General features: G+C 42.8%; 2 protein-coding genes across 3 annotated transcripts; both read left to right on the top strand.

Moving 5' to 3' along the window:
• Window positions 1–330: 330 nt before the first annotated feature.
• Window positions 331–4,021, top strand: frrs1l (ferric-chelate reductase 1-like). The gene is made up of 5 exons (XM_085802166.1): window positions 331–694; window positions 1,160–1,244; window positions 1,548–1,686; window positions 2,528–2,774; window positions 2,866–4,021. Exons 1-5 carry the CDS (start codon window positions 487–489, stop codon window positions 3,036–3,038), a joined length of 852 nt encoding a protein of 283 aa, XP_085658292.1. The 5' UTR covers window positions 331–486; the 3' UTR covers window positions 3,039–4,021.
• Window positions 4,022–5,202: 1,181 nt separating this feature from the next.
• tmem245 (transmembrane protein 245) lies at window positions 5,203–23,743 on the top strand. Of its 2 annotated transcripts, XM_085802164.1 has the most exons (18): window positions 5,203–5,826; window positions 8,890–9,007; window positions 9,592–9,687; window positions 10,158–10,265; window positions 10,559–10,762; window positions 10,866–11,035; window positions 12,537–12,560; window positions 15,528–15,632; window positions 16,359–16,441; window positions 16,537–16,627; window positions 16,725–16,823; window positions 16,921–17,055; window positions 17,384–17,506; window positions 19,772–19,917; window positions 20,052–20,152; window positions 20,277–20,451; window positions 21,437–21,631; window positions 22,317–23,743. In XM_085802164.1, the coding sequence occupies exons 1-18, from the start codon at window positions 5,218–5,220 to the stop codon at window positions 22,363–22,365; spliced, it is 2,631 nt and encodes an 876-aa protein (XP_085658290.1). In that variant the 5' UTR covers window positions 5,203–5,217; the 3' UTR covers window positions 22,366–23,743. The 2 variants fall into 2 exon arrangements, with proteins under 2 accessions (XP_085658290.1, XP_085658291.1); XM_085802165.1 differs by lacking the exon at window positions 12,537–12,560.
• Window positions 23,744–25,103: the final 1,360 nt, after the last annotated feature.

The raw sequence follows: 25,103 nt of genomic DNA, 5'->3' as shown, positions 1-25,103 counted from the left end.
TATCACAGAATAGCTACACGTATTGTCTCTTTTATCCTCAATTGATTGATCCTGATGGAGCACGTATCGGCTCCTCATTGGACGTTACTGTGACTGGGAGCAGTGGAGGAGGAGACCGGACGAAACCATTCATCCAGCCAATTCTCCCTCTGAAAAAATCTCTAAAGATTAATGAGCAGCAGCGACCCAGCTCATCTAGATTTCAGATTTCAATGAGGACTACGGCCGTGCATCTGAATTAGATGATAGGATTTAGAGATCCGGCTAATTTAGAGTTGGATTAGCTTCTCCATCACACAGTCCACGGCGCTCAATCCCCCCCCGACAAACAGCCAAACACACAATTAGGATGCGGAGATGATTTTTGTGACGTTGCGATGGCTACCTGCGAGGAAACCGAGAAGAAACCCACCACACTGAGGATCCGCTTCTGACATCACGATGCTTTAGTGTTTGCGTTTCGGTGCTGAGTCTGAATAATTGGCCATGATTTTCCTGCGGAGGCTGGTGCAGCTGTTGGTGGTGCTGCTGATGCAGAGCGGGCGGCGGGGGGTCGCGCCGAGCCCCACCGACGAGGGAGCACTCCGGGCCGGACACGGGGAGCACGGAGAGCCGGGGCACCAGGAGCCGCACAAGGACTCCTACAGCACCTTCGCCTCCGAGTTCCTAGAGTCCAGATATCTGTCCGATGATGGTGAGCTCGATGATGATGATGATGATGATGGTGGTGGTGGTGGAGGATTTTGTTTACATGCAGACAAACGTAGTAGGTAGCTATATAGTTGTAACACACACACACACACACACACACGCGCACAACTCCGGGAATAGACAAGTAAACAAGACTGTAAATAGAAACTCAGCATGCGACGTGTATTTTTTGTCTTGCATCCAACCTGTTTCCACTGCACCGGGCCTTTCAGCACCCAGGCCAGCTCCCCGGTGCTAGCTGCCCACCCTCTCCTCCACACACACACACACACACACACACACACACACACACACACACACACACACACACACACACACACACACTGAGTGCAGATGGCCGCCCCCTATTAGTTGGCCCTTTGACTGTCTTGAAAACAAGCATCAGTTGTGTTGTTCAGTGTTTCTGTGTAGAACCAACAGAGCTGCTGATTGTGCTGTGATTTTGCAGGTTACCCGTTCCCCACCGCCCCACCAGTGGATCCTTTTGCCAAGATCAAAGTGGTCGACTGTGGAGTAACCAAAGGCTGCATAAGGTCAGGAGAAGGATACGTCTTATGTCAGCTCTCTCTTTCTGAAAACACAGCTCCAGTGCAGCTGTACTGTATCCCCCTGGGTTGCTTTATCCTAGTTGCTGTGGCCTGACTTCAGAGAATCTGTTTCTGCTGTCTAGTCTTCCTTCCTTAAACCTGGATGATATCCACTTAAATAATGCTCTTTGATGATTACTATGATAGACTGAATCTCGTTTTTTTTTTTTTTTACACTGAGTTCTGTTTGATGGTGTTATATTTTGAAGTTGTGAGTGAGCAAATGTTTGTTTATTTGTGTGTCCCCAGGTATGGGAAGCCAGGCTGTGATGCAGAAACGTGCGACTACTTTCTGAGTTACCGTCGCATTGGTACAGATGTGGAGTATGAGATGAGTGCGGACACAGACGGCTGGGTGGCCGTAGGTTTCTCCTCTGACAAGAAAATGGTGAGACTGAAATTCCTGTGTCTGATTCAGGCTGACATATTTTGTGTTATGCTTTAATAGAATTTGACATTTGCTTTATCAGACCAAGTTACTGGAAATGCACACACAGTAATCCACAATCTAACAATATGTTGAAAATTATGTAACTAAGCTTGTAAACATAATTATGAAATGAAACCCCTATCCATTAACTACACAAATATAAAGTATGAGGACAGTTTCTATTCCAACATAAATAGTAACTTTAATTAAACCTTATTCCTTAAGTTATAACCTTTTATAGAATGTGAGGTATTGTTTTCCTATTTGCTGGCATTAATGTTTAAAGATTTATATTAAGTATATAGTAAGACATTTAATGATAAAGAGTTTATACATCGTATTTCAAGCTACTGGGGATCCTGAGATAAATACTAGTAGTGTGATAATAATAAACCAGTAATAATCCACTAGCCAAGGAAGTTAGCAACACAATTAAAGGTGTCTAATTCACTTTATTCAGTTAATACAATTGTAATTGATATAATTTACACAAAAACTATTTATTTAACATTAATCATTTTGGATAAACTTTCCTGTCAATCAGTATCAATATATCAAGCCCTCAGAGACACATAATGGAGAATCTCTGTGACATCATGATGATGAGTCTGATATCCAGTGAACTTGCACTGTGTCAATCTTTCAGTTAATTTGGTGATTTGCAATATAACAAAAAGATATTTCCTATTTTCCTATTTGCGGTCCCCATAGGAAGAATATGAGGCTCACACATTACTCATCATGAAGCATTATGACACAGCTCTCTTTATGTCTTGGTATTTCCTCTCTATATCTTCAGGGAGGAGATGATGTCATGGGCTGCGTTCATGATGACAACGGTCGTGTGCGGATTCATCACTTCTATAACGTCGGCCAGTGGGCCAAGGAGATCAAGAGGAACCCAGCCAGAGATGAGGAGGGTATTTTTGAGAACAATAGGGTGACCTGCCGTTTCAAGCGGCCACTGTATGTCCCCAGAGAGGAAACACTTGTGGACTTACACCTGTCGTGGTATTACCTGTTTGCATGGGGTCCTGCCATCCAAGGTGTGTATTCAAACGTCAACATGAAGTACGCTACTTTTGTGTCTCCTCTCCCTTCGATAGCCGTCTGACCTTGTGTTACCTTCTCCAACAGGTTCTATCACGCGGCATGACATCGACAGTCCGCCTGTCAGCGACCACATGATCAGTATCTATAAGTACGAGGACCTCTTCATGCCTTCCACAGCTTACCAGACCTTCAACTCTCCCCTCTGCTTACTGCTCATTGTAGCTCTTACCTTCTACCTGCTAATGGGAACGCCATAATGAAGCACAGCAGAGCACAGACTGGAGAAAAGGGGAAGAGAAGATGAAGCAGCAATAAATAAATAAAAAGTTAGATGCCACATTCAACTGCACAAATAGAGCCAGTGTTAGATATATGAAACAATATAGAGAATATATTCATCACTATGAACTCATACGGAGGATCTTGACAAATTATTAAGCCTATATTGTAGAGGTGTCATGTACTGGTTTCAGTGCAAAATAAGAGGTCTGATAAAAGAGTAGTGTTATATTCTAAATAGGCCAATTATTTTCAGTATTTATTATAACTAGTATTTAACAAAATGTGAAGAGTGCACATAACAATAAATAAATCATCTTTGAAATTGAAAATGTTGCATGCACTGGGAATCTGGGAATGATTTCAAAAACCCACTGTTCACCGGAGATGAAAAGACAGTGGCTCATGTTGAACTTGGCAAAAACACTGAGGTTTTCTGAGGACAAAAAAACAAAACAAAACAAAAAAAAAACGCACAGCTCACAGCCGTTTGCACACACACTTCCTGTCCCTTTAGTCATGCTTAAAAAGAAAAAAGAAGGGTTATTCACTGGTTTGTTCTTTAAGGTTTGGGGCACTGCCTGCTGTATGCATTTACCATGTTTAAAAATGTTAGGATTTTTTTGTTTTGTTTTTATGTTTGGCTCATCTAACTTCTCCACAATTTCCTTTAAGAATGTTTTTTCCTATGTTTCCTGCTGTTGGGTTTGTTTATCAGTACTGTGGCACTGTGACAGAGACTGCTACATGACTTCTTGTTGCCTGTGTGAGCAACAACACACTGAACTGGAACAAACTCTGGATTGAAGAATATTTTTCCTTGGGCATGGACCACTTTTCCCCACCTCATTAATGTAGCCTTTTATCTGTATAAATAATGACTGAATATGTTAAAATGCCTCCAACTGAAACAATCTGCCATGATTGTGTTTATTATCAATAAACATTTTAAGAAAATTCAGTGCAGTATATTGAAGAAAATGCAGATATTTCTGTATGTGGGAGCAGTTTTGTGCAGCTTTATACAAAATGTATAAAACCATGGGACACATTTTTTCATAATTATGATTATATTCAGGGCTGTAGCTAACACTGAGACACTGAGGCCGTGTCCCTGGTCTAGAAGTAAGGTGTGGGGAAATAGTCTTATAAGTAAACAATCAATAAGTACTGTAATTTAGGCTACAGTTTTAGAAAAAAATTAAAATATATACAAAAGGGGGGAAAATCTGGGACACACTCCCAACAGAAACTATCTTGGCGTGATTAGGCAAAATAGAGTAAAATGCATTGAAAACGGACATAATGTAGAAAATTGAAAATACTTTATTGTCTACCAGTTGCTAAGGCAGAAATCTGTCTTTGGCTTACATGTGTGATTATGTAATACAGTATATACGTTATGTTACAGTATGCTTTAGTAACACTAAAGACCAATTTAATGTGTCTGGCAATGATCAAATAGTTGTAACCAAAGGCTTCTGATCACACTTGGCCAATTAACTTAATTCAAATGTTGATTATGGCTCTTGTTATTCATTTTTCACACTGTTGCATTAAGCCTTAGGCCTATCAAAAATGACTGGATGTGCTAAAAGGCCTCCCTCTGAAACAATCTGCCATGATTGTGTTTATGTTTGGTGAAGCTTGGCTAAAAATGTCAGAGGTGAGTGCCATGTAGCCTATGTGTATCTCTGTGATCTCTCACATCTCTGAGGCTGCATCAGTTGAGCATATCGGCCACAGTAACAAGATTTTTCTAAGATATTATCCAAAATATTTTTTGTGGTAGGCCTATTTTTACGCTTATTTTTCACCACACGAGGGCGCTATGACTATCCTTGATCCTTACTGAGTCGGTGAGGCACTGTGGAGAAGTTTCGGTGCTGGTGCCAAGCTGTAGTTTTTCAGGTGACAATATGATCTTTTTAAATTTTTTCTCATTCCCCTAACAAAACATAAAAAAAATGACGGAAAAAATGACGTAAAATTACAACAAAATAAGATCTAAATATTCACCAGACGCTTGCTCTTTCATTTGCACTACATTTCCCATAGTGCCTTTGGGCATGAGGTTATCGCTACGTCACATGTTGTCCTCCCTCACGCGGCTGGCTCTTCCCCCGGGCAGACAGACCGCGGAGCTCGGGGAGCAACATGGCAGACGAGGAGGAGTCGGCTCCGGAGCCCGCTGCCGCTGCCGCCGTCTCTCCGCCGGACAGCCCTCACACTCAGCGGCCTCACTCCGTCTCTTTCTCCGAGAGCGTCCAGCCGGCCGTCGGGATGATGAGCCAGCTGCTAACCCAGCCGTCGTCCCTCAAGTTTGACAAAAACATCAAGCAGGCCTTCTACAACACGGGGGCGATGATCTTCGTGGCGATCTGCTGCGGGGCGGCGGTGCTGGTCTACTTCATCCTGGAGGCCTTCCTCCGCCCGCTGCTGTGGGCCGTGCTCTGCGGCACCTTCCTGCACCCCTTCAAGCACTCGCTGGCCCGGCTCGGCCGCTCCTGGCTGTCCGGCCTGCAGGACACCGGCACGCCCATCGTGGTGGGCACCCTGCTGGTCCCGGTGTGGTGCGTGAACTACGGCGTGGAGGCGATGGGCCGGCTGGTGCTGGAGAGGCTGACGGTGCTGCTGGTGATCGGGGCCGGGGCGCCGCTGGTCTACTTCCTCTACCTGTCCTGGAGCCTCATCGGCATGCAGGTGGTCCTGGGGCACGCCTGTGGGATCATCGGGGCCGCGCTGGACTACTTCCACGCTGTGTGGGTGAGTGAATGGACAGTGAACACACACACACACACACACACATTCAACCCCTTGATGACAAAGGTCCTGTCTGTGTGTTGGACAGTGAGGATGCTTCAGGGTGGGCGAGGTCAGCTCTGTCAGCTGGTCACCGTGGACAGGCTGCAGCTCAGACTGGAGTAGGGTTAGGTTACAGTCACACTTTGTATCAGTATATTTTCAGTATCACTGTAAGTGCATGTAGAATCACATGATTACCTTCCTGTGAGCAGACACAACAAGAATGTAGCCTAATAATAGAGCCAGAATAACTAATTAGATGATAAAATTGAATTTGGTTCATTGGGACAAAACAATCCCTCTCTGTATGAAAGTATGAAGTGGTCTGTTACCGTTAAGACAAACCAACTGTCAACCTGTGGAAGACAAAACTAAGTAGGCTGGACCACATAGTCTTTATCTGTTTGCTTCTCCCTGTTCTCACATACAGCACAGTAATATAATAATAAGATGAATTCCCTGTAAAGATGTTCTCATTCACATGTTGTCAGACAATGAGGGTCTCAGCCTATTCAGACTCCATGTTAACTCCACATCGCTGCTCTGCACTGCTAGAATCCTGATTATAACATGTAGGACATTATATATTGTTATTCCAGAGAGAGAGAGTGAGAAGTGTCCCTTTCAAGTGGACCGACTTCCTCCTTGTCTTCACACTATAGTTTGTCTGGACCTCTCTGACCTTTATTGCTTTGGATTATGGGTAACTTTCACTTGGAACAAGGTTGCTGCTATATTTGTCTTAACCATTCTTGTGTTGTTTGGTTAAATTGGGAATGCTGTGTTACTAATTTGGTTCAACACAATGCAGTGTATTGTGTCTGTTGTAGGACTGGACCTGCTGGTGCAGTCGAACCAGAAAATAATACTTGTTTGTTGCAGCTCAACATAAGAAAAAAAACTTTCTTAATCATTAAAGCAGAAGTAAGCGATCCGGTCGTTTTGGCTAACTTCGTTAGTTAGCAGCCCCCGCCCTCGTCATGGATCTATTGGTCCTCGTCCCTCGGCCCTTCATGCCGTTCTCTCCCCTCATTGGATAAAGGTTGTAGGATACAAGGAATTGTATACAAGACGTTTTCTCCTCGGCTTACAGCATAGCAGAGTGACTGAGAGACCCGTGTTTCGGACCAAACACTCTATGTAAGTGATTGCCGTCGGAAGATATAACTATTTAAGACTTATATTAACACAAATATTCCGCTTACTTCTGCTTTAAAGGGATAGTTCACCCTAGAATGATATTTCGCTCATTATCTACTCACCCTCATGTTGACTAAGGGCTGGAAGAAGTTTCAGATTCCTCCGTGGCTTCTCTGAGTTACAGGGGGTCTCGGCATAGCAGTGCATATCCATATAACGGTTGCAAAGGGACACCGGAGCTCTTCGTAAAAAAACACACACAAAAAAACATCCAAATACCTCCATGATGCTCGTATGTAATGTCCGTCTTGTGTCTATATTTTAAGCTTGTTTGTAGCGGAAGCTTCTCGAAGCTCCTCTTCCTGGTCCGTCCAAATCTCGCGTGATTTGTGCCGGCGTCAGCATGCGTCAGTGCGGTTACTGCGAATCACGCGAGATTTGGACGGACCAGGAAGAGGAGCTTCGAGAAGCTTCCGCTACAAACAAGCTTAAAATATAGACTTATTTAATTTTTTTCGGGACAATTACGCAATTTGGGGCTTCAGCACAAGACGGACATTACATACGAGCATCATGGAGGTATTTGGATGTTTTTTTGTGTGTTTTTTTTTACGAAGAGCTCCGGTGTCCCTTTGCAACCGTTATATGGACATGCACTGCTACGCCAAGACCCCCTGTAACTCAGAGAAGCCACGGAGGAATCTGAAACTTCTTCCAGCCCTTAGTCAACATGAGGGTGAGTAGATAATGAGCGAAATATCATTCTAGGGTGAACTATCCCTTTAATATGGGCAATGAAAACCTTTTCAATGTCTACCACAACTTGATGATATCATGATACAACCACATCAAATGATATCTATTAGCAATAGTAGATTAAAAGTGTTGCAGGCTGATTCAGAACAGCAAATTGTTTCTTATTTCCTTGAATATCTCGTGGCTTATTCAATTAACCTCAAAGCAGAAAATTGTTTTCTTGGAATATATGGCTAAATTTGTGTAGTATCTGATCTAATTTCCTACAATTCCAGCGTTTGATCAATCAATACCTTATTATTCCCAAACAGCTGCAGGGGCCTGAGCTGGCCTCGCTTTGACTAGATACAAATCACATTAAATGTTCCTCCTCAGACAGCCTGTCCTTTCTCCAAATGCAGAGGTAGACTGGCACATGGCTCCTGTCTATAAATAGGACAGACTCTATGTTACTGTAAATTGCATTGAAATGTGTGATTGTGTGCCGTGGAACCAGTGAAGACACTCTGTCACCAGACTGGGGCATTACATTTCATGCTTCTCTGGAAAGTCCAGAAAGTACGATTATGATTTAGAGACGTGCAACAGTTAAAGGAAAAGAACAAGAAATCGTTACGCTGTCATGTTAGCGACATTTTGATTCGGTGGCAGGCTCCATCTTGATCTTAATCTCAGTGTAATGATATTTTGTTGAGCCGCTGTCTGATGTGATTTTGTTGGCCCATTGGCATTTTTGAACCAACATCACAAGAACATTCATCTTCAGTATAATCAGATGTCCTTATGTACTTTTCATTATCAGAATGCTAGAAACCAATGAAACATGTCTGCCATGGTTTCTACAGAGCCTTCGGCACTGTCTTTAAAGATTTAGAGTAACTTTCACCACACGTTAAAAGTTTAATTTAAGGAATTTTTGGCTTTTTTGCTGAAAAAATAGTTAAATAATGTATTGACTATTAAAATAGTTGCTAATTGACACGAAATATTCATTATTTTATGGTAATCGATTCACAGTTTTATCTCTACTTGAAATGCAAAAGTGAAACCTACAATAACACAGAGTCTCAGCTGCTAATTAAACGTTGCCCCGAGGCATTGATTTGGACTTGCGCTGGTTTTGTACAGGTGTTCACTCTGGTGTTTGGCTACCTGTTGGCGGTTTGCTTCAAGTGGAGTCCCCAAACCGAGCGCTACCTGAAGGCTCTGGCTCTTCCCGTCTGGGCCGCCCTGCTCTTCTATATAGGTGAGTGCTGAGTCGACAGGACTTACATTACAGTATGGAAAGCCTGTTCAGACCTGTTGGGTGTCATTTTATACTTCTATGCAAATTCCCTCTTCGCCTCCCTCAGGTGTGTTTTATCTTCCTAGTTCAGACAAAGTGAGCTCTCCTGTCTCTACAGGTCCACCAGTCCATTAGACAGAGCACATGCAGCGTTGCATAGTAAGTTAAGGAAGTCTTAGAGGTATTTTTAGCACACACAAGCGGTGCTGAAAAGAAGTGCTGACCTTTAGGTGTGAAATGTTAAAAGTTGGTGACAGCTATTAGAAAGAAGTTCTGCTCAAGACCTGAATGTCAAGTTACTGGAGAAAATATCCACTTTTTGTGTGTTACTAGACTGGTCCAAAACAATCTTCTGCCTCTTATTTGAACCTTAATGGAAAAACAGGTTTAGTAAGATGTCTCAGCTGGTACCACAAGACAAAATAAGTGTCAACAATTCCATCATGATAACAACCAGTTCTGTCAACAACGCAACATGCGGTTGCAAAACAAGAGGTGAGGAGGTTTTGAAGTTATCAAACTGGTTTCTGTATCTGTTTTTATAGTGTCTCTCACTGGCTCATGGAGGGTGCCAATATTTGTTGTTGTGGTTACACTCCTCATCGTGGGCTCCCAAGTGAAACCACCTGTTCCTGGCAAAGGTGAGGATTCGCACACACACACGCACACACAAAAAACACGTTCACATTTACAGTTTATACCTCAGAAGTACCTAAGAAGTGTCTAAAACAATACAGGTAACTGTTTTAGCTTTGGATAAACTGTGAGATGTTGGGTGTTATGCTAAGCTTGGTTAATCACCGATGCATTTTCATATTGATCCAACATATTCTAAAGTCACCCAAAACATGAGCTGTAGCTTCAAAACCTAAATTTGTTAAATAAGCTAATTAATAACTGATAAAATAACTAATGAAGTACCATGGGCGATTCAGCCTCCCTACAATAACTTAACTGTAGACCTTTGGTTTGTCTAAGATCTTATGACTTGTGTTAGAAACTTGAGACCATTTCTACCAACAGCTCAGGGAGTGTTACTTTCTGCTCTCTCCAGCCTCTGCCTTTGTGAGTTACTGTTGTTTTTCTGTCTGTCCTTGTGTCCCCTCCCCAGGAGAGCTGTCAGGACAGGTGCTGTCATTCGCTGCTAACACTATTTTCATGGCGATCTCCTGTAGCAACCTTCAGCCGAACACTGAGCACAGTGAAAACTCTACCACAGGTAAGACAGCCAGCGTATGCTTATTCACCGCAGTGTATTACACAATGTTTTATTAGAAGTGCAAAATAGTGCTTTACATAGGAAGAATTTGTTGTGGATTATTTAGTCCTTAACTGATTTGTAAAAAATGTTTTTGTTTCATTTGAGATGCTTCTAGCACCTATTTGAGGAAATGCAGCCTGAGACACTTCTGCTTTGGCTTCACCCTTCACTCACAGTGGTTAGCACTTGGTGTGGCTGACTCATCTACATCCTTGTCACGTTGTACTTTCTTTCTCCTCATCTCCTCCAAGATGGTGTGCAGTCTCTCGGCCCCCTCCCTGCCACCCCAGGCTTCCCTCGGGGCTCTCGACCTTTACCAGTGGGCCTCTTCCAGAAAGAGAAGAGCTCCCACAGAGCCAGTGATATTTACTTTATTCTGCTGGTCTGGGCCATCGTTCTGGTTCAGGTCTGGCTCAACCTCTGGATCCTGCAGCTGCTGCCTATCCCTGTGGCTGGTAACGCACACATGCAAACGTATATTAATATACAACACTTTTTAAAACAAAAAATCCTCCTTGGTAAATGACACTGAGGCCCATGTTGCATTGATAACTTCAGTGTGGGTGCTGAAGAAGCTGGTGGTCCACTTCGGCCTGAAGAGCTTTGCCGAGCGGACTCTTGCGTCGTGGTGGACGGTGCTGGAGAAGTTTGGACGTGAGCGAGAGGAGGCCCTGCTGCCTGGACCAATCAAAGGCCTGACTCAGTTCCTGCTTCGCACTGACACTAAGGTAACACCTCTGACCGGTCTACAGGTGCTGCTGGTGCAGCTGGGGTTTCCTTCTTTTACAAATCTCCACTCAGGCACACAGGGCTTTGCTGTTGGACCGTCCAGATTAAAGACCATGAGTATCAGTTATATCAGCAAAGTATCAACAGATCAATAAAGATTCTGTATTAAAATGGTAAAGCACACATAAAATCTGTCTTGATGGATATTATACATATAGATATTTGCTCTGCTATGTGCACGCTCCAGTTCCCCTCAGCGTTTTGGCATCTTTCTGTGAATTGTTTTGGATTTCAGATCCTCGACTTTGTTGTTTTGGCTCAGTTTCACCAACTCTCCTCAGCGCTGTTTCCAGCTGGCAAAAAAAAAAAGCTCAGATAATAAACATATGCTACTCACCAGACTGCAAACACAACCATTTTGTGACTAGTTGGTGAACAGAGTGGAGGATTTAGCAGCAAAGAAAATCCACACAGAGAGTGAATGGATGAGGTCTAATGGTGCTTCATGGCTTCTGGATGTATGGGTAGGACAGCGTCTCCTCGGACCACGATATATGGCTGATATGTCACACAATTAATATTGCATTAAAAAAAGCAACCAGAGGTGTGTGTTAGAGTCAAAGTGTGACATTGGTAACATTTCTCCCTGTATGGTCACTTGTTAAAGGGATAGTAGCATTTTTTTTAAAGTGGGGTTGTATGATCTACAAATACCCCCAAGTACTTTAATTGCAGTAGAAGACTCTCTGCACTCCTCCCGTTAGCAACGCCAGCCCATAGCCCTGCCCAGAGATTTACAACATACAGTGTTGTGAACAGACCCAAAGAAACGGCCTATTTTCACGGCCTAAAAGAGGTTTTACGTGAAAAAAAAAAACACAGTTCCATTGTTCGCTATAATATAATTTTTTCCAGCCCTTCAAAGTGCAGGAAAAACACAGTTTTTATTTGGACCTAACCATCTGCTGATCGGCAGGCGCTAACCCTGGGCGGAGGGATACGTGAGTTGGTTAGGTCCAAATAAAAACTGCGTTTTTAAAAAATTATATTATAGCGAACAATGGAACTGTGTATTTTTTTTTCAGGTAAAACCTCTTTTAGGCTGTGAAAATAGGCCGTTTCTTTGGGTCCATTCACAACAATGTATGTTGTAAATCTCTGGGCAGGGCTATGGGCTGGCGTTGCTAACGGGAGGAGTGCAGAGAGTCTTCTTCTGCAATTAAAGTACTTAGGGGCTATTTGTAGATCATACAACCCCACTTTAAAAAAATGCTACTATCCCTTTAAACCCTGCTCGTCACTTCCTTTTTTTTTTTTTAAGTATATTTTGGGCCTTTAATTGATGGTATAATCTTCCCGTCACTTTCTGATCCCTCACTGGCTGTACCTGAACAACAGAGGTTGTGTTGTTGTTGTCGCACGGGTTCATGTGATGACTGCTGCACACATCTTTTTCTTTCCCAATAATAATCTTCCCAATGTCTCTTGTCTCCTCCCAAGCTCTGGCATTGGCTTAACCAGCAGGTAATGATATGGAGGAGCTGAGAGAAAGAGAGACTGACAGAAAGAGTGTGTGTACATGAAAGAACGTGAGAGACAAGGATAAAGAAATCACCCCGATTTACTTGTGTGTGTGTGTGTGTGTGTGTGTGCGAGTGTGAAAGCGTTAGCACACTTTGTAGTAGCTTGGACTGGCACTTTACCCATCCACTGTCATCACCCTCTCATCCTGTCTATGTGTCTGTGCTCTCGCTGTTCCCCGCTGCTTGCTTTTACTTGTACGGGAAGCTACAGTCGGGGGAGGCGGGACGTCTCGGTCCCTCAGCCCCCCTCTGTCTGTACCTTCCCCTTGCTTTGACCTAACTGGCAGGTTTGGCTTGAGAGTGTCTGAGCTGCATGGAGAGGAGGCTGGGGTAGGCAGAGCAGGGTAAAAGAGAGGGAGGCGAGGGCAGTGTTTCTGAAAAGAGTCAAGTCAAGTCACAGTTTATTTCTAAAGCACATTTAAAACAACCTCAGTGGACCAAAGTGCTGTACAGTTGTAAAAATACAATATAGTTAATCGTAGACAGTGTAATAAATAAAAACAATACAAGGAATAATAAGAACTCAATTTAAAACTAATTAGGAATAAAAGAGAAAGTAAAAAAAAAGAGTAAAGAGAGAGAGAGTGCCAAGATTACTCGCTTAGCTGGGAGTGAAGGCCAAGGAGAAAAGATACGTTTTCAGGAGTGTTTTAAAATGCTCAACGGACTGTGCAGCTCTAACATTGAGAGGTAGGCTCTAGTGCCCTAGCAGTGGTGTGCAGCTGTACAAGCTCTGATAAATAAGGTGCTGCCAAACCAAAAGAGCCAGATTTAATAAAGTTTCCAGTGGAGATGTTGAAAGAGAAACGCTGCCCGCTGCCTCCCAGAAAAGGACCCTCAGAGCGATGTGATCACACCGTAGGAGCTTTTATGGGCGGGAAGGTGCTGGGCATGGACAAAACAATGGAAACACCAAACAGTTAATGAATATCAAAAGTAAAAAAAGTGCCTTAGAGGAGCCTCACTTCAGTTTGTGGTCATGCCTGAACTGTCTGTCTGTAGTAAGCATCTCGGGTACAACACGATGCTTCGGCATCAACAGAAATACTCTGTTTTTCTTACTATCAACAAACCTTATGAGTAAATCAAAACCATCAATGATCTAATAATATCTGTGGAGCCAAAGCCTGACATTGTCCACAGAGTAGTAAAAACACATCCTGGGTGACACGTTCCTTTATTATCATGAACACAGGCACTGTAGTTTATTTTTTGTATAACCACTCACTAAGACACATGTATTAACCTTTATCTACTGTACTCTTGTTCATGTCGGGTTTGCTATAAACTACAGAGCCTAGCTGTCCCAGCACATTACTGATTCCTTTTAAGGAATGAAACCTTCATCCTATTTTTAAGGATTTACGTCGTCTTCATTAATGGATTTATGGGTGAAGTATCACAGAGAGGCGTAATGAGTTATGGTTTTGGTCTTGGTGTGTTTGTTGACAGTAAGAAGACTACAGAGTAATGGCAGCTTTATGCTTGAGAGGTTCAGTTCAGTTTAGACTTTGAACCGTGCTGTGGAAACGGCGGACACGAGAGCCATGAAACCCATCTTGATTAGTGGTATAAAAGTCCCTCATAGCATTGCACGGCTGATTCAGCAGCGCAGTCATGGCAGGCATTTGACCTTATCACTCACGAGATGACTGCGGCCAGCTCATCACAATGTTAAAATAGCCAGAAGCAGAGGTGCATTAAAAGTTGTCCTCTGCCCTCCTTTAAGAGTCAGATGATGTCGCTGCAGGAAAATGGAAAAAAGGTGACTCAGTTAATTGGCTGCCCACCTCACAAAAGACAATTTGTTCTCATGTTTCTGTTTTTCAAAGTGCTGGCAGCTTTTGTTTTAGGTTTTTGTTCAGACAGTGTGACGGTGGCGTCGGTCCAATTCGGAGAGATTTCTAACGACATAGTTTGTCACATGAATGTCGTACTTCCTCCTGATTTTCAAGGCTTTTCCCTCGGTGCGTGAAAAGCATTCACTGTTTTTAAGTAAAGCACTGAATGCGTGGCCTATTTGGAACTTCATTAATCAGCTCATGTTGATCGCCAGAACTCTTCTAAACCAGACGCCTGTTATTTTCTAATTGGTATCCAACATCCAGACTTGTCTGTTTAATTGCCTTTTTTCAAAATAAAGTCCGCTTTGATGTGGTGTTTCCATTTTTTTGTTTTTTTTTACTGGATTTAATTCACTTCAGTCAGCCTGCTAAGTTTATTAAGGTAAGGTTACATCCTTATTAATGCTGAAATAAAACCCTATAAGTTGACAGATAATTCTGAGCTTAAGGATTTTATCGCAGTGAGTCTGAAGCTGAAACAGAGCAGAAACCTTTGACTGACTGACAATGACAAAATACAAGGGCATGGGCTTATGGGAAAGAGATCTATTCCACTAACAGAGCCTCTTCCAGTAACTCGCCATCAACTCCAGTAACTTGATTTTAACACATAGACACAAATACATACGAATGGAGACTAAATCTGTTCTAAGATGGATGTTGATACAGTTTTGGAGCATTGAGAAACCTGAGTTGAGAATTGCACCGCCTTGCAACAACAAGACTGACGGACATCCTCACAGTACCTGCAGAATAAGATCCTGGCAGATAATCACAAACACAGCAGCAGCACACAGCCTGAGTGGTTCACTCAGTCGCTTGCACTTGCATGTACAGTACGTGTGCAGATGTCCTGGCTGTCGGTTCACTCAGTCAACCACCTTACTGTCCTCAGGGCCCAAGGGGCGGCGGCCTGTAGACCCGAATACCACCTCTTCACATGGAAAGGACACAGGTTTCTCCATGTGTCTGATCACTGTATGGTATCAACACTTACAGAGCAGCACTGACTTTGTGTCTATTCTCCCACCTCTCTTGCCCCCCCCCCCCGTCTCCCTGTGCAGATGATCGTGTGGTTGGAGCGATCGCTGGATAAAATCATCAGCATCTTTATCATCTTCCTCCTGGTGACAGGGACTCTGCTCATGGCGCTGCTGCTCACTGCTATGGTACCGGTTTTGTTCTGATGCTTAAAGGGATAGTTCAACATTTTGGCAATTTGGCCCATTGCCATAAACCCTATAGTCATAGCAGTAGGTTCATTACCTTTATTTGGTGGTGCAAGCTATTTTTAGAACGGCGGAGCAGAGCCGCGAGCTGCTCAGAGCTACGCTACGGAGGCTAATGGGATTTCTTGGTTTCCCTCATCAAACTCATCAAATTCACAATCCAAAAACTCCAAAATGCTCTCGTGGACAAGTTGTGACCTGTACGTTCATCCCGCTATGAGATAATAACACAACGTTACGAGACAGAGTTGTTTTAGAGGTAAATTCATGCAAAACCGCTGATGCACGTCGGGGGCAGTTTTTCAGTAAGCAGACTCTGCATTTGCCTCGAAAACAACCTCATCTCGTAACGTTCTGTTATTATCTCATAGCGTGGTGAATGTGCAGGTCACAACTTGTCCACCAGAGCGTTTTGGAGTTGTTGGATTGTGTATTTGATGAGGGAAACGAAGAAATCCCATGAGCCTCCATAGCTTTGCTCTGAGCAGCTCGCGGCTCTGCTCCACCATTCTAAAAATAGCTTGCACTGACAATTAAAGGTAACGAACCTACTCCCAAGACTATAGGGATTATGGCAATGGGCCAATTTGCCAAAATGTTGAACTATCCCTTTAACTTCATTTGTATTTAGTCTTGGAACAACAAAGTAACTTTTTCTCTTTCTAGGTCCATCATGAGAGTGTTCACATCGTTGAGGTAACCAGTAACCTCATCAACGAGACCGTGTCCAATCATCCAGAATGGGCCAAGTAAGACGTTTAAATCTCATTTTTACTTATATTTGTCCCTTTTTTTTTTTTTTTTACATTTGGAGTTGTGATTCTCATGTTGCTTCTGACACTAGTTGGCTTCCAGAGGCTCGTGTGGTCCAGAAGGCTCTCAACTCAGCTGCTACTAACGTTTACCAACATGGGAGAGAATGGATAACACAGAAGGTGGCTCTGATTTACGTCTCATATCAGATGTGGAGAAAATGAACAGAGTTCGATAGCCAGTTATGCAACAAACCTTTGTGTTTATTTTTCCTTGCAGCTTCATAAGATTTTAGGAGACAAAGTGAACCACACAGCAGTGATTGAAAAACAGGTTTTGGAGCTTTGGGACCGACTGTATCACTCCTGGTTTGTGAAGGTAGTGTAAGGACGTCGGAGGTCGGGCCAGTCTGTTTAGCTCTACATGTTTACACTTGACTTCAAATCATAAAATATTCATTCGATGTGTTCTCCAGAACGTGACCCACTCTGGACGCCACCGTGGTGGTCAGAAGATGATGGCCCAGAGACAGAACAGCTGGTTAGTGGACATGCTGGACTGGAAAGACATCGCCTCGTTTCTACAGGAGAATATTGAGACGCTGCTGTCTGTAAGTATGGACAGGTTTTTGCTGTGCTCTGTCCTAGATCTGTCAGTCATTCAGTAAATGCCCAAAGGGGTGTGAGGGAGCTGATGTGGTGCTACATCCTTTATTTTCCTCATATCAACAATGAGGTTGCAGAGAATCTGTGAATGAATTTTAATAAAAGGCTGTGGGAACGCTGTAATGTGTGTCAGCGCCGCATCAATTAGCCTCTAATGGGTGTTAAAATAACTGCAGGTCGTAAATTACTGACATATTTATAGCTCTGTGTCTCAAAGGGACGCACAGTTTTCCTGGGAATGACGTGTTTACTGTTGTTACTCTTGTTTTGCAGATCCTGGAGTCTCTGTGGGTGGTGATGAGTAGGAATGTCGGCCTCCTCATCTCCACCACCACCACCCTCTTCACCGTCTTGTTCCACAGCGGCACAGCTCTACTCAACTTTGCTCTGAGTCTGGTATGAAACATTGACTGTTATCCTCCATCTAGCTCACAATCACACGGGAAGGTTTGGTTTGGTTTTGGTTTTGGTTTATTGGCAGCATTATGAAGAATCCCCTTGCTCACCCTAGTTTACCTTCTGTATCGGAGCCAGTAGAAACTGCTGCTCCAGCTGCAGGTAAACTGATCTGGTCTGAGAGCAAAGAATACATCCTCTAAAAGGTCAACAAGTCATTTAGTCTTTTTTCATGCAGCAGAGAAGCAAGTACAGAGGTTACAGTGGAGGCCTTTTCCAGTGTGATATCTTAGTAACACCAAAGGTCAGCCCCACTCCTGTGAAGAAAATGTATCAAGGATGTCTGATAGGAATTGCAAGGACAAACTGATTACAAAACAGTGACATCACAAATAGGGATGGGAATCGAAAACCGGTTCCTCTTCGGAACCGGTTCCAACTTGGATCAATTCTTGGAATCGTGTGCGTGTCTGCTTTAACGATTCCCTTATCGATTCCGTTTGGTTCAGAAACTCGCGCATTAATTGATTAATGACGTTACGTAACGTTCCGTTAAAATCAATCTTCATTATGAGGGTGCTTAGTGTTTATATCCACACGTCACCGTTTGTTCTCCCAAAATAAAGTTAGTGTGGTGTCTGCGTGGAGCGGAGCTGCTGACAGATGCAGCTGACAGTGACGTTTCCTCATCACTAACCTGTGAGCCTCCATCCGGTCCTCCCTCCTTCACGTCGTGAGGACAGGTCAACGTCTCCTGAACAGGCTACATGTCTATTCTTTCTGTTTTTCTCTCTTCATTCTAATCACTTCCTTTCAGGTTTTGCTCGGAGCCAGGTGAAACGGTAGCTGCGCCCTGTGTCTTTTCTCTGGCGCGCTCTCTCTCTTTCGCTCGCTCACTCGCTCCGCATAAAAACGAACGTTATGAAAACAATAACTAGTGAGAAGATACAGATGCATAAAAACTATGTAATGGAAACATTGTTAAATTCCTCCTGTGAGCACAGCTGGCCCACAGCCACAGTGGTCTAGTGTTAACCTGTCCAGGCAGGTCGGTCCTGTCAACTTTTTTAATGTCAGAGCCATTAATGCAGTGTTTTCAACCTTGGGGTTGGGACCCCATGTGGGGTCGCCTGGAATTCAAATGGGATCGCCTTAAATGTCTAGTAATTGATTAAAAATAAATAAATAAACTAATTATTTTTCACAATCTTAAACAACTATATTCTTGATATATTCACTTTCTTGAATAAATCAAGATAAAATAAAATGCAGCATATACAAATATCTGAGCTTGCTCATCTTGAATGAGGGTCACCAGAAATTTGTGATGTCAAAAGGGGTCATGAGCCAAAAAAGGTTGGGAACCACTGCATTAATGCAAACAAACCCATTTCTCTTTTATTCCCTCACCCAATGAGAATCGATAAGAGAATCGATAAGGAATCGAATCGATAAGCAATATCGATAATGGAATCGGAATCACTAAATTCTTATCAATACCCATCCCTAATCACAAAGCACATTGGATTTATGAAAATTACATTTAATTTACTCAAGTAAATTGAATTTGTAAGAATTACTTAAATTAATTTTCAGTTACTCAAAATAAATGAAATTAAATGGATTTTACTCAGTTAAATCAAGGTGAAGCAAAAAAAATAAAAATAAATTTGAACTCAGTTTAATTGAATTAAACTGAGTTTCAAAGCCAATGTACTTTTAATTTATTAAATCAAATTACTTTGTTAATTTCATTCAATTCCTTATACAGTACTTAATTGGTTGAATATTGGTGAAGTAATTTCATTTAGTTTCACTAAATTACATTTTATTTTAGTAGATTAATTCCAAAAGTAAATTTATTTAGTGTTTTAAATATTTTATTGCCACCTGACTGGTTGGATGCCGCATACAACCACCAGATGGAAACAACAAATCTGAATATGACTGATGAAGTTGGATATGTTTTATGTCCTGTAATCTGTATGTTTTCAGTTGTTTAGTCTCTAGGGAATGTGAAGAAGTAGTGGTGAGGTCAAGGGAAGGTCTCCAGTCTGTTTGCTTGTTACGTCTGACTAACAGACAAAACCAATAGATATTTACTTCACTATCATAATTCACAAACAGCAAACCTTCAAATCTGAGAGGGTTTCCATTGCAAAAATGATTAAACAAATGAACTAGTCTCCAAAAAAGGTTGTTTTTATTTCTGTTTACATACCATCCCAATGAGTCGTATTTGTGCTGTTTCCTGTGTGTGTGCAGGTGATTTTCCTGACGACTCTCTTCTACCTGCTGAGCTCCAGTGGTGAATACTACAAACCTGTCAAATGGGTGATCAGCCTGACCCCTCTCTCCCAGCCCGGACCCTCCTCCAATATCATAGGCCAGTCTGTAGAAGAGGCCATCAGGTAGTCACATCAACAAAACCATCATACGTGTGGTCGCAAAATCTATTAATATATCCCAAGGAGATGATTTTTGACCCTGTGTGTCTGTGTGTGTGTCTGTGTGTGTGTCTGCGTGTGTGTGTGTGTTTTGAAAGAGGAGTGTTTGATGCCTCTCTGAAAATGGCCGGTTTCTACGGCCTCTACACTTGGCTCACTCACACCATCTTTGGCATCAACATTGTCTTCATTCCTTCTGGTGAGTCAGTGTGTCCACAGCAGATTGTGCTGACAAAACACGTGCACCTGCCACTTTCTCACTCTTCTGAATCCCTCTCTCCCTCTCTCCCTCTCTCCCTCTCTCCCTCTCTCCCTCCCTGAAGCTCTGGCGGCCATCCTGGGTGCGGTGCCGTTCCTGGGGACCTACTGGGCAGCTGTGCCGGCGGTGTGTGACCTGTGGTTGGCGCAGGGCGAAGGCGTCAAGGCCGTGCTGCTGCTGATCTGCCATCTGCTTCCCACATATTTTGTAGATACAGCCATCTACTCTGATATCTCTGGGTAGGAGCCTGTGACACCATTGTCGCAAATTGTGTGTGCGTGCGTGCGTGTGCGTTAATGAAGCTACAACATTTTGCCAGCTGCTTTCAGCATCCCACCTCTGACTGCTAGTGTAACACAGACAAGCCTGGTTGCTTATCCTAAAATGGCCATGAGAGGAAACCCCGCTGCTGGTGAAATGTGTAAACAGCCTCTCCATTTGCAGTTTCGTAAACTGTCGGCTGTTGGACATGAACCTAATGAAAACAACAGGAGACAGCGGGGCAGATGATATTCTTTCTCAGAAGTTTATGGCGGCCTGTTCTTCTGTTTCAGTCTTTTTCCACTGGATTAGTCTTTCCCACAGTAGTGTACTCCATAACTGTGGTTAGGACTTCATTTTATTTAGATTATAAACTGTTTCAAAGCATCCTTTTATACATACCTTGCATTCTGTGTTTTACATCCTTTGAATACACAGTGAAAAATTATCTTGATGGTATGTGAAAAAATCAAAAGATAAAACTCTAGTCAGTCGAGTTATATTAATTTTACAGTAAAAGGGCTTGAACTCCCAGCTGGCACACTCACAACGGCATCAACAAACTTAAAGGGCCATAGAGTTTTGAATTAAAGATCTGTGTTAGAGAAAAAAATGAAGGATCAAGGAAATCAAGGATGAGATTCTTGAACGCAACACAGAAATTTGTCCAAAAATCAACAATAACTTATTGTAATTACTGCATGCTATACTGTGTGTGTTGAATGAGTCATTGGTGGTTCTCTAGTGTGTATGCTGTAACTAATGGGGATGTTGTGCACCAAAGTTCAGAAGAAGCTAATCTGAGGCTTGCAGTGGGTGTCGGTGGTGTTTTGTCCCACTAGCAAAGGACTGATATGAAGGAACAAATGATTACAGAGACCCATAATCTACACACAGCCTGTGATTACTGTTTTCAGGAAGTCCTCTGGTCTTAACACAACATTTCTGGTCTCTGTGTCTCAGGGGCGGACACCCGTACCTGACAGGTTTGGCGGTGGCAGGTGGAGCGTATTACCTGGGCCTGGAGGGCGCCATCATTGGGCCCATCCTCCTCTGCATCCTGGTGGTCGCGGCTAACATCTACAGCGCCATGTTGATGAGCCCCAGCTCCGCAGTGCCCACGCCAGTGCAGTCCACCTGGCCCGTCCATCCCATCAGGTAAACACAACGCCTGGCTGAAACACATTAAAGACAACTTCTCAAATCAAATCTTCACATTAAAGGGATAGTTCAACATTTTGGCAATTTTTGGCCCATTGCCATAATCGCTATCGTCATAGCAGTAGGTTCGTTACCTTTAATTGTCGGTGCAAGCTATTTTTAGGAGGCTAATGGAATTTCTTGGTTTTCCTCATCAAACTCATCAAATACAAAATCCAAAAACTCCAAAACGCTTTCGTGGACAAGTTGTGACCTGCACATTCACCACGTTATAAGATAATAATGGAACGCTACGAGACGGAGCCGCTTTCGTGGTAAATACAGAGTCTGCTTGCTGAAAAACTGTCCCTGAAGGCAACGCGCATCAGCGGTTTTGAACTAATTTACCTCTAAAACAGCTCCGTCTCGTAATGTTCTGTTATTATCTTTGGAGTTGTTGGATTGTGTATTTGATGAGTTTGATGAGGGAAACCAAGAAATTCCTTTAGCCTCCGTAGCGTAGCTCTGAGCAGCTCACGGCTCTGCTCCGCCGTTCTAAAAATAGCTTGCACCGACAATTAAAGGTAACGAACCTACTGCTATGACTATAGCGATTATGGCAATGGGCCAATTTGCCAAAATGTTGAACTATCCCTTTAACACAACCTCCACTGCCGTCGTCCTTCTCGCTCGTCCCTTTCAGGCCGTTCGCAGACTCCACCCCTTCTGTCCTGAAGAAGACCAGTGAGTGAGGGCGAGAGGGCGAGACCCTGTGGGACGTCATCCAGGCTTCCTATTGGCCGGCTCCTCAGGGGAAGCGCTCCTCTCCCCTGAAGCTCCACCCCCTGCACCGCCCCAGCTCTACAGGAGTCGACCCCCGACCCAGAGGAGACGGCGGGCGGTGGCACGGCCGGTCACCTGCTGCGATGCCCTCTGCTCACCAGGGCTGATTCTCTGGGAACACGGCACCAGCTGCTCTCATTCAAGACCCTCCAATTCCAAACGCAGGCGTAGGCCATCAATCCCAAACATGGACCAATGATATCACTTTATGAATATGAACGATGGAAACGTTGATGCTAATAATCAACATCAACTTTCCAGACTCAGTGCCTAAATTGATTTTGTAATATTGAGCAATGACTAAAGTTTTCATGTGGTTTGTGAATTGTAAGATGATCTATTTTATCTAAACAGCCCCTGATCTCCCCTGCACATCCCCTCGGCTGTGTTTAAGCAACACTATGTGGTCGTGCAGTGTTTTGTACTCCCTACCTCTCCTCTCATGGAGGCTCAAGTAGAGTTGATAGTGATGGCTGGCCACAGAAGTCCTCAGGCCTGGCTCAGGAGAACCAGTTATGGACTGTTTGTAGTTGAACTTCATGTGTTATTCATGTTTCAGTGGTACAGTAGTAACTGTGAGTCTGCATCACTAGTTCTCTGCTTTCACAAAGACGCACACACCTGCTCTCCTGAACCAGGCTTTTCAGTTATTTGTTAAAGGTTCGACAGCAATCGCTACGTTCAGGGAATCTGGTCGGAGTCAGAGATCTGACAGATTCTGTTCTTTTTTTTTTTTTTTTTTAAGTTACATTTGTAATTGATTTCAAGCTTAAAGATTGTTTTGTAACACACTGTGAGTGCACACACAACACACACAAACAAGCTCTTTGTTTTTAACCCACTTAGCTGATCTGCCAGTATTTAAGGATGTTTACTCTCAGAGGAGTCTGAGTATTTTTGTGAGCACTTTTCAACTTTTGGAAACGGTTGTGACTTTCATCTCCATCACATGATGTGATCAGTAGTTCAGACCTCACAGCCCTTAGAAATGTCTTAGATAGATCATCATTATTTTTGACTCACCTCCTTCACTCTTGCACTTGTCCAAATCATACTTTACAGTCAGAGCACTTTTCTGAAAGGAGAGTATGAAGTAGTTTACATTGCTTGAAGCTTTAATAAACGGGCTGTACAGGTGAATTGTGTAATGTAAAATGTGACACATTGATCATTCATGGCTACTGTGTTAGCTGCCTTAGGGTAAAAGGGTGGTGATGTGGTCTGGGTTGGAACAAACCAGTGGTTGAGCAACGATTTCAGTGTTTAACTCAAATACTGTAGTTTTAATTTCTTACTGTACTGCCGTTTTTATTTTATTTTGTTTTATTATTATTACTGGTTATGCACTGACACAATAAACATTATCATTTGAACAGTACAGTCTTTGTAGTGTAGCTCATTTGTTACCCCTTTTTTTTGTTTTCATAGGTTTAAAAAAAAGAGATTGTGAGTTCATCAAATTTTCGGACTGTTAAGTTTCAGGAAATAGAGAAAAATGTTCATTGCAGTTTCTTATATTTTATATTTTGTCAGACCAACCATCTTAAACCAAACAATTATGAAATGTACAATGATACAGTGACATTAGAACTTATTCTTGGGAAATAAATTCAATTCAAAGTCCTGTACTTACTCAATTAGCAGCAAATATTTTGCAAAATCTTCTTTGGTTTATAGACTCTAACCTTCATCAGTTTTGTCAGGGGATTTGAGTTTTTACTCTGTTACAAAGGAGAGAAAGTCAACAGCAAAACATCTTAATTGTAGATCAACTAATATATTTGACTCAATTCTGGTTCTCACCTGGGAGGTGAGGGGTTACATATGGACATTAATTGTTGCAACCCCTTTAGAAGACACTAAGTGGCCTACAGTGCACCAGAGAAATGTTTGTTGTTTGTTTCCCGGCTACAAGTTTAAGAAAACTCAGGCCAATATTCCCTGGATGAATTGAAGCTGAAGCTTCCCTCTGTTTATATGTGAGCTGAGTCAGGCGCGTCATCTGTTCTGTGAAGCCTTTACAGATTGTCAATGTGTCCACGAGGCTCTGGACAGATGGACAGAATAAATATGAAATCCATGGAAATCTACTGCGTCACTTCCTGTTCAATCTCCAATAAAAGTTGTATTACAGCCTCACGGACGGTTGTGCGTCGTTGCCAAACAGCCAAGCTGCAGGAAATGTGGTCACAATCTCCCCTTCCTGATTCACAACACTGAATAATGGCCACAAGTGTTTGTTCAGAACAAACGCTGTCACAGTGAAGTTCAACTTTTTTGGATATTAAATGTCAACACTTAACCATTTTGTTTTTTTAAACACTAGTGTGAAATTGCGTCAGTATGAGTTACGGACAAAAACTTGTTTTGTGAAGTGGTGACAGTCACATTGACATCTGAAAACCAAATAATACAGTAATCTGTTTTTTCTGTTCTTGTGAATGTGGCACATTTTAAAATTCTGCACAAACACATGGACAAGACAAAATATAAAACCTCCAGCTCTACTGTCACACCCTAGTACATCATTTACCATCATGAAGTTTTGGGGTTTGCAGCACAGAAAATATAATCGTCCTACCTGAGAGATGAGGCTGAGATGAGCCATACGTTTCCTGCTGAATACACACACTGATTATCTGTTAAA

The sequence above is a fragment of the Trachurus japonicus genome, chromosome 16 (genome assembly GCF_045865225.1).
Source record: "Trachurus japonicus isolate A0001 chromosome 16, Traja_1.0".
In the NCBI taxonomy this organism is placed as follows: Eukaryota; Metazoa; Chordata; class Actinopteri; order Carangiformes; family Carangidae; genus Trachurus; species Trachurus japonicus.
Note: the sequence above shows the minus strand (reverse complement) of the source record. Positions and strands in the feature narration are given on the sequence as shown.